The 10,329-nt window shown below is 40.7% G+C and overlaps 1 protein-coding gene across 1 annotated transcript; it reads left to right on the top strand.

Annotated features, from left to right (window-relative positions):
- Window positions 1-3,373: 3,373 nt before the first annotated feature.
- On the top strand, window positions 3,374-10,323 carry snapc3 (small nuclear RNA activating complex, polypeptide 3; the record flags this gene model as incomplete). The annotated part of the gene is made up of 9 exons (XM_080521040.1): window positions 3,374-3,609; window positions 4,806-4,889; window positions 5,051-5,129; window positions 5,313-5,417; window positions 5,531-5,680; window positions 6,236-6,318; window positions 7,803-7,961; window positions 9,927-10,034; window positions 10,134-10,323. The coding sequence occupies 9 exons, from the start codon at window positions 3,374-3,376 to the stop codon at window positions 10,279-10,281; spliced, it is 1,152 nt and encodes a 383-aa protein (XP_080377166.1). The 3' UTR covers window positions 10,282-10,323.
- Between the last annotated feature and the right edge of the window lie 6 nt (window positions 10,324-10,329).

The raw sequence follows: 10,329 nt of genomic DNA, 5'->3' as shown, positions 1-10,329 counted from the left end.
TTCAGATGATCTACAGAGAGCGAGTGAAAAAGAGAAAGCATATCTAATTTTTAAAAAATGTACATTCATATATATATGTACACACACACACACACACACACACACACACACACAATATATATGTACAATATATATATATAGTATATATAGTATGTATAGTATATATTGTGTATATATATATATATATATATATATATATATATATATATATATATAGGTCCAGTGTGTTCAGCCAGTATTTCAAAATGAGTAAATAATTGGAGAATCACACAAGGGAGGTTGTGCATCAAGCATTCAGGTTAGACAGTCATTAATGTTGGAATACAGAAGTAAAAGCTAAACGTTAAAATAAGTAGTTAAAAACGGCAAATTGACCCCCTGGCTCCAAAGTTAACCAGGATGGTAAAGTAGAAGTAGTGCGATCCCTAGTGTTTGAAGTAGACCATTGCATTGAAAGCAGGATTTAACTGAGTTTGATTGGAAATATTTGATTTTGCACGAAAAGTAATCAGCGTGTCACGAATCTGACATTTTAGAAAACCAGGCATTCAGTCTTTACTTACATTACATCTTCAATGTGATCAGTGAGGTCCACCTGAAAGAAATGTTGACAGAACATTAAAAATAAGCGAAATCAAGACAGAATTTCCTAAAAGTTTGAATTCAATTAAAGTAGAAAAGAAACAGAAGCATAACGTTTGCAGCGCAATTTGACGAATAGACAAGTCCACCTTTCTAAAACCAAAAATTCTATTTATTACTACACTATTTCAATTTGAAAAATACAACGATCTGTTGAAAAATGTAGTTTTAGACCTACAGGAATCAGCAGTAGTGTTAATAAATTGCTGGAAGTCATCTTTAGCAGTGTTATTTTTGAAATATATTTTTTTTGTGTGACACAAAATAAAAAATATGGTGTATTGAGACGCATCAATGAGATTATTTGGTGTTTTCCTTGAATCCCCCTTTCAATGACCCGAACCAATGATTTAATTCAATTTGGAAATGAAATTAGCTCAAGGAATCTCTTTCAATCTACTTTATTTTATTTATTTATTTATTTGACAAAAAAACAAAAACAAAAAACAAAAGAATGAGGGTCATATTAGTCATAGTTGACTTTAATTGTTACATAATTGAGTAAGTCGCTTACCTGCTGCAACGAGTTGCCTTTCGTCTCCATTTGATGTTTGAATAAAACACGCAGTCCAACTGCAGTTGTGGATAATCTGTGTCTGAAGTGATGGATCTGGCTGTCGGGGGGTTTATAAGGTGAGATTCGGGCGTGGCCTGGACCAGTCGGGCCACCCCAAGCTGTTTCTCCTAATGTCACAGGACATCCTTATAAATGCGTTATATAATTCCGTCCTCCTTTCGGGATGAGAAGTGAGTTGTCTTAACAAACACATGAGCATTTCTTCCAGATCTGCTTGATAAATTAAACGATTTGCGTGCGAACGAGCTGAGCTTCAGACCAGATGAATGAATGAGTGCTGTTTTTCTTAGTTAATTCAACTAGAACTTTCTAGAGGAAATGTTACGTGGCTGTCTTTCTCTCGTTTGATATCAGCGTCTCCATGGCAACAAACGCTGGTCTGCTTTGGTCCCATGCACTTTGTATGGGACAGTTTTTTTTACATTTTTGGGGGAGATTTATTCAGAAACGGTTTAGCCGATTCATCAACAAAAGCCATAGTAACACATTCCCGAATGGTGCGCTCGTTTTGATATACTTTTCGTGCCAGTGCTCCCAACGGTGCGGGACTCACTTGAAGAAAGAAAACTGCAGAAAACAACAACAACAACAACAACAACAACAACAACAACAACAACAACAATAATAATAATAATAATAATAATAATAATAATAATAAATGGCAGCCTGTGGTAGTAGTCTTTGAACCTTGCCTCTAAGGCACAATAACTTAAGATTCCAAGAATTATGAATTGTTCCTGAAAGGCAGACACAATATGTACATGTTGACGTGACACAAGTGGTGACATAAATACATGTGCGAATTAGAAACGCGTGGAAAGCGTCCTAATTGGTTTGATGCACTGTTGGATGCCATGATATAAGAGTTGTTTGTCATTTTGTGTCTAAGTTATATTTTATAGCCCTTGACTTGTCGTTAATTCTCATAGAAAGTGAATCCATGGCCCATTGGCTTGGAAGCCAGTCTGTCCGGGGGTTTGCATGTTCTCCCTTTTCTAAATTTCTAAAAAGAGGGAGAAAGGGGTTAGGGTGTTGCCTTTGCTCAGAATCAGCTGGAATCACTGAGTTAGTTAAAGCGACAGATGGTCGTTGTTTTTTTGAAACTGAGTCTTTCAATACAAGTAACATATTAAATAAAATCAGGACCAATTAAAAGCCATGAAATTGACCATGATGTAATGTTGATGACACTCTAAGTATGATGTACTATTAAAAGACAATTCATATTTTACCTCCTAATTGAATATTCATTTACTATGATTCCTTCTTTTACAAGGAAGCAGACCTACTTCTAAATATTAGTTTGTTTCTCCTCCCACCCTTTCCCCCCAAAAATTAATATCTAGAACTGTTCACTTACAAGAGTCATGTTCTCTTAACCTTTATCTCCCCACTGTAATCACTTCACATTGCATGTCATCAGACTAACATGGAAACTCAAGACTACATGTCCAAGTTAAAAAAAAAAAAAAAACTAAAACAAAAAACAATTACAAGTTTGGATGTTCTCTCTTTTCAAAACTTTGTTAAGTTTTTTTTTTTTTTTTTTTTTAATAACTTAACTTCTGGCTGTTAACTCTGGCAAAGCGTTGAAGGTAACTGTAACAGTCAAAGCTTAGATAAGTGGTGTGAAACAAAAGCAATTGTTACATAAAACGAAATGAATCAATTTCAACGTTCTAAATCTGTCCAGAGTAAGAGAGGCAGTGGAGAGGATCGTGTGTGATCCATTGAATGTTTCCTGGAGCTGTTCCTTGTACGGTTTGATAAACCTAGAGAGGAAAGGGTTGTTCAAATGTAGGTACAATTCTGGGAATCTCCACACAAAAAAAGTTCCTTATGGCTTTTTTTTTTTTTTTTTGTTATGTTGCTGTTCACACTGCTCTCGTTCAGAGTGTTACTATTAATAACTCAGAAAAGCTAATTTTACAGTTAACTTATCAGTATAGATTACAAAAAAACAAGCTTAAAATGATCAGACTAAACTACCTGGATGCTGACATCAAAACATAACAACTATTATAAAACGTGACCGTCATTCAAAATATTTATTATTTTCTTTCCATTTCACAATAAAACTATAAATGGCGAGCTGTCGGGTTAAAACTACATTGCCCATAATCCTTCGCGCCCACGCGGACGACACAGGAAAAAATGGCGACGTCCAAACGGCCGAAAGCTTCAGACAAAAACATCCCAGACTTTGAATGTATCGACGTCAACTCCAAACCGTTTCACATCGGCTCGTTCAGGGAGGAGTGGCTGAAGAGGCTGAAGCCAAATGAATACTCCTTCCAGCTGGAGGGCGACGACGACACGTTTGACGCCAAATTTGCGAAAGAGATGGGGATCAGTGTGGAGACCATGGCGGAACTCAAGTCTGTGTGCAGGTATCGGAGCATCGTGAGGCCAACGTTTGTCCTGGAAGCTGGCAATCAGCATGGCTGAGACAACATTTGAGATGTCAAAAAACAAAAAAACGATAGCTTTCTCCTTTTGACTTAATTCATTTATCTTCCATGCTGCTTTCTCCAACTGCAGGCGTGTGCGTCACTGGACTTGATCCCAAGCAAATGTCACTGATCACAATCCACCACAGGGAAAACCCACAGACAACACGTCACGTGCAGGCAAATCTGAATTGACAGGCACAATTGTGCTGGCCACAGTTGTTTCGTGCAGGACTGGTCCTCGATCACCCCTGCCCTGCATGTTTTAGATGTTTCTTTGCTACAAGATACCTGATATTGCAATGATGGGTCCTTACTGGGCTTTCTTAATTGATTGGTGACGACACAACGATGGTATTCAGATGTGTTAAAGGTAGTGGGGAATCTAAACATGCAGGTGGCTCATTGATGCATGCAGTGGCCTGTGTGCTCATGTCCAACAGATAAACCACTGTTCCTCACAATCCTACACAAATCACAAGAAAGTCGTCACAATACAAAGTGTTTCTGACTGATTTGGTTCTCTCAAGAGTGTTGTCTATTTTCCAGTATGGGTGTAAAGGGATTCAACTCTGATATTCTACCACCGTGTTGGGGATTATTAAAATATCTTGAACAACGAGTCAACTCCTAAGAGCATAAGCTAATGCTAATCGTCTGTAGGACATCCTGCACCACAGACTGACTGTGAACCAATTGATAATTCACCTCATGAAATATAACTTGAATGTTACCTTATGACGTTGGTCATCGCACTCTCTTTGTCACGATTCTGACTTTATGTGGGACGCATTAATGGGATTTTGATTCCATATGAGGGAATATGTAAGATTATTGCCAGAACCACTCCTGGTCGAAGCCATCCCCGTAAATCAACACATTGGTAAAGTCCATTAATGAGATTGCACTATACCTGCACGTTGACGTGATTGCATATTTTTCTACATGCCGTCTACCCTATCGCACATGATCGGTACATACAGATGTTTGACGTTAATCATCTGACGCAGGATTAACAAGTATTTTCTTAGATGTGATACAAATGCAGGTTTTGGATAATTGACATTTCAAGATACCTGTGCACTGTTGGACCAGTTGTAATGTGCAAAACTTTAGCTTTTATTTGTTCTTTCAAGTCTGGATTCGCTCCGTTGCCATCCTGAAAATGAGGAGCCAGACCCGGATGTTGTACCTCCAGACTCAACCTTAAAAACACTCCAGTGAGTATCAAAGTTTTGGATTTGTTTTTAGTTTGCCATGACATAGTTAATTTTACGTTTACACGTGTCAAAGAAAACCAGAATAAAATGCTTCCTCGAAGATGTGCTGATATACTTTTTTATTGTGGTCGTCTGTTTTGTTTTTATTTTTTGTTTAACAGACAAAGGAAGGAGAAGCAAGATTACAGAGCGACTCTAAAAGTCACCAAGAACAGACATGACCTTTACGCGGACGAACTGGTGGGTTAATTAAATTGTCACGGAAGAGTCATCCGTCTAGTAGAGAGACAATAATCACTCTCTTGATTCAGTTCTTCCTGTTAACATTTACTATTGAATAGTAAATGTTATATGCGGGGCAGTAGACTTTTGCAATTCCCGTCCTTGTGTTTACGTAAGTCTGGCTCTCTGTGTGATCTCCAGGATCGTTTCACTGTAAACCGGAATCTTGACACCGTGACTGACATGATCCCTGAAGGGGAAGTCATCCTGACCATTAATGTTTACTACCCAGCCTCCTTTGAGAAAGTGAGCATTCATCTTTCTTTCTTTTTTTTCTTCTCCACACTGCAGCGGAGCTTTCGCTGGGATAACTCGATGAATGACATCGTCTGTGACAGATTTCCATCCGTTTCTTTCAGTTTCTCTACGTGCGGCCACACACGACGCTGCTGATGACGGGCTCCCATCTCTTGACAGAACTCCGGGATGCAATCTGCTGTGTCAGTGACTTGCAGGCGTCTGGAGAGTTGAGCAACAACCCAGACGTGGCACCAGACTTCATCAGCAAAGTAACCACCACTGTTTATGTGTAAATCCACAGTCTGTATGGCTGTTGCACTATTTCTGGGAGTTTGCGGCCACTGTGTATCGACATATCTATACAAATGTACGTTTCAAGCTTTTTTATTTGATTAAACTAGTGAACTTTTTATTTGTTGAATGCAGAAATGTGACACACGGCTATTGAAGTGCATATTATTAATGTTTCTCCGAGCTCTAACACGGACATGGGGAGTTGTTGGCTTGCTTCCATTGCTATACTTTGTGTTCCTGGAGTTACTTTCCAAAAATCAACAAATTATTTGTCTCGTTGATAATAAAAAGATGGTCATGTTAATTGCATTTGAAGTGGGTATCACTTGAAATGACTCCCAAATTCTTAATATTTCAAAATACTAGTGTCGAGTGAAAGCACGTTGATTGAAATGTCATTTCTCGTTGACGTTTCCCACCTGGGGTCGACCTCGAGAGCAGTCTGCAGCCGCAATAACTTGCCACAAATAAAAATCTTTATTGTGTTCTGTGATCCAGATATGAAAACTTTCAGATGCATTCTGTTTCAGGATCATTTCAAGTCGGCCTTCTTCTTCTTCGAGGGAGTTTTCTACAATGACATGAGGTTTCCGGAGTGTCAAGACATCAGCATGTGAGCATGACCTCGATTAGGAAGCTTTGAAGGGCTCGTGTGCATCTTTTCAAAGTTGCCAGAGAAAATGTGAAACATGTCGTCGCGGCCATCCATCACCGGGAATGGCCGCCTCTCCTTTAAAGTACAAGGATTTTTTTTTTAATAAACACTGAAATCAGTGATGATTTGCTGTCCAGAAACAAAACAAAACAAAACAAACCAAACCCATTTCATTCGTCATTCAATAAAGACAGTCTAGTTTCATAGATATCAATAAACGTCTTGACACATCGTCCAGTTTGTGCAAGATTCTCTGGACTCCACGGTGCCCCGGTCTTGTTTAGAACTTACTAGAATTCTAGAGCTTTAAAAAAAAAACCCAACCCAATAACTTTGTTCTGGCATCTATGTCTAAGCCTGTTCGTTTTTGTTTAATGGCCTAAATACGTCACCTGACTCCAGTGTTGTTCATTGTGTAGTTTTGAGACGCAGTCAATTTCATTTGAATGGAAGAAGACCCACAGTTTGTTTGTTTTGTTTTTAACACTGCATAACACCACATTAGTTAAGTGTGGAAAAAAAACGGCCTTGGTTTGTAGATTAATACAAACAAGTCATAATGCTGTATTAGTAATATTACAGCAACATTAGTTCTGTGTTCCCCCCCCCCCCCCCTGTGATGATTGGCTTCTTACTTGGGAAGCGATGGGCTCGGTGGTTGGATTTGGACGGATCGTTTGTGAGTGTGAGAGATTTTATTCGAAGAGTGAAAGATGTGAACTTGGGTTTCCTTCCATGTGGACGTCTTTTAGTGCTGCCTGTTAATGTCTTTTAAAGCTTTTAAATAATTCCATGAAATGATTTTCGGATCACTCCACTCCTCAGCAGGCGGAGGCCACTGAGTAACCATGGTGTCCACTGGGACTTCACCTCCTCCCGAAAATAAATCCACTGGACAGTAAAATATACAGCTGTAGCAATGAGTTTTGATACCTTGGTTGCTTCCACCGCGCAGCAGCAACCTTCTCCAGCTGGTACGAACTGGGATATTTTAATGACCCCTTGTGATTCCTGTACCACACTGAACAGAGGTGTCAGTAGTCCTTGTGAGCGGAGCTGATCGGGTTCCATTCACGCGCTAAAATACTCTGACTGTTGCTTTGTGGTCCTCTTACTTTCCAGCAGCAGATGAAGTATGTCAGGCATATTAGGCCTAAGACGTTCAGTTAAAATCCACAATCGCACCGTTGCAGTCATCCTTTCCCTGCAGTCATATATCCAATTGAGATTATGAATGGGTGTCTGCCTCACAGAAACCCTCTCTTTCATGGTGCGTTTCAGTCTCCCGTGTGGAAACCTCACGAGGCTCCGTCGGACCGATAAACGCCGGCAACCGTTGCCCGACTTCATTGTCATGCCGCGTTAACTTTGATCGTCCGAATGGCTTCAAACTTTTAACTTATGACTTCCTTTTTCTCCCCCCCCTGCTGCTTGCTATACAGGGAGGTCATTGAATGGGCGAAGGCCCGAAACTTCCCAAACTTCAGCCAGGCGAAGATGGAGGACACGCGGTTTGTGGATCTGACGGTGAAGGTGGGATTCCCGTACCTGTACTGTCATCAGGGGGACTGCGAGCACCTCGTCATCATCACAGACATCAGGTCAGTGCTCGTCATTGGCAGCCAGTTGGGTAGTTGAGGATGCTGGGGGCCACACACACTCGCATTCAAACCTATAGACGAGTTGCCAATTCTAGATAGACGTGTTCTTTGGCTCATTGTTTAGTTTTTTAACAGTGGGACCTGGCAGGGGCTTCTTGCTGACAGATGAGCTTCTTCACACAGGTGCCTTCTTATTGTCGCAGTACTCACAGGTAACTCGACACCATCTTTCATCAACCTGGAGCCGATTGTTGGCCGAGTCTTGGTCAACCAGGGCCCGGGTTGTTCAAAACTGGGTTATCGTTTAACCAGCGGTTAAATACATTTAACCGACCGTTAACTTAAACAGCACTGTGATCTTGTTGCTCAAAACTCGATTAACTTTAACCGGGTGTTTTCTTGACGTTAAAGTTAACGCACCTCCGCTAACTTTTTAACAGTGTGGTTACCGCTCACCATGGCGGTGACCGGCAGCGCTGCGTTCATGGTGCCAGTTCAACAAAGGAAGGGTAGGGTGGAGGATGACCCAACACTGAGGTACACTACACCGTATACTGCCCCATTTGATCATACGGTACCCTTCCCGTTAAGTAACTTTTTTAATTCCATATCTTTCCAGCTTATTGAGTAAGATGGAGTGATTAATTGTATCAAAGGCCATGTTGACCTTCATTTAGGATTCAATGTTTGTCGAGAAACTTTTCAAGTCGAGATTTGAAAAGCGTTTCTGGAACTTTTGAAAATTGAGACAATAAAGATGTTGATGAGAAACTTTGCTGCAATTTAGACAATCAATTTGCGTATTATTCTTCGGTCCAATTGGGGCTCGTTCGAAAACAGCTCCCATGTTGTCGTTTTCTTGAAAGAAACACAAATTTTCAAGTCGCCTCGTCAAGGAAAATTTGATTTGCGAGCATTTTGATGTCCACTCTTTTCCAAAGTCCAGTTAATGCATCAGACGTATCACATTGCGTATCAATAACTGTCTCCCAGTCACATGAATGGTGATGGCGCTGCCGTGCGAGGTGTTCACTTTCTATTAAAAGCAACATTTTGAGGCAAGGAGAGACAAAAATGCAGCTTGAACCTTGTGATTGGAGAACAACCTGAGCCACGTCCGCTTCATTGACTGATGTCTATTTGTCCGGCTCGATAAAATCACATTATTCCTTCATTTTTGAATACCCGTTTTAAGCGTGTTCATTTGCAGCGTTAATGAATGCAGACAAACGACTCATGCTTGGCCCTTCATCGTCAGTTTAACATCACTGGTTCGCCTGTGTAGGAACACACCTGTGCAGACTGGCTGCAGGCTTGATGCGGGACCAATCTGAGACAACAGTGTTTTTTCTTTATCGCGTCGGGAGAATCAAGCCCGAAGGCATTCACATGACGTCAGCGGAAAATTATCACAAAAGCCAAATGATATTTGAAACAAATTACGGGAGGCCACATTTTTCAGATGACCGACGCAGCTGATTAATAATAGTCCAAGTTGGTTGCTCACTAGTTAACTGAGGTAGAAATGTTTCCATATGGAAATAAGCACGCGGCGATCCAGGGTCACTTTAGCTCAGTGTTGAATTGGGGGGGCTTGTTCTCTTGGCATGTGTAGAAAGGGCTACCATCTCACCCTGGAATCGGCTCCATCGGCAAATAAATGTACTACTACTGTACAAGAGGTGATACTGTTGGTAACATGATGCTCTTGAGTTATTACTACAAGCCTCCGGAATAAAGCAGCCCATTGTGCCACTCATTTGACGGCTCTCACAAGATTCTGATGCGTAAATGTCTGTGAGGTGGATTTTTTTTTTTTTTTTTTTTCCTTCTTTTTTGGTGGCGTAAGCAGGACGACCACATATGAAAGCAGCTCTGAATGTCAGCCGGGTGAGACAAATCTTACCACTCGCGGCTTTCTTGGAACGATCCTCATCCTGTGCTTCCTCATTCTTCACGTCACAGATTGGCCCATAAGGACGACTGCCTGGACAGGCAGCTCTACCCGCTGCTCGTACACAAACATCGAATCTGCACCCAGAAGTGTTCCGTTTGCCATATGTACATTAGCAGGTGGGATACAATTTTTCTTTAAAAAAAAATTAAACAAATGTAGCTTTTAAATATCCCTCACCTCTTTTTTTTTTCTTTTGTAATATCTGACTTCTTTAGATGGGTCACAACCAACGATCAGTTCGCCCCCAGTGATCCGTGTCTCTTCTGTGACAAATGCTTCCGGATGCTCCACTACGACGCCCAAGGCAACAAACTGGGGGGTTTTCAGGCTTATCACTACGTGGACCGTGCCGCATTTAACTAATGCAATGAACTGTTGAAATCTTCTCATTATTTCAAGTTCTATTTTTTA

The sequence above is a fragment of the Blennius ocellaris genome, assembly GCF_963422515.1.
Source record: "Blennius ocellaris genome assembly, chromosome: 3".
In the NCBI taxonomy this organism is placed as follows: Eukaryota; Metazoa; Chordata; class Actinopteri; order Blenniiformes; family Blenniidae; genus Blennius; species Blennius ocellaris.
This window is presented reverse-complemented; position numbering and strand designations above follow the sequence as displayed.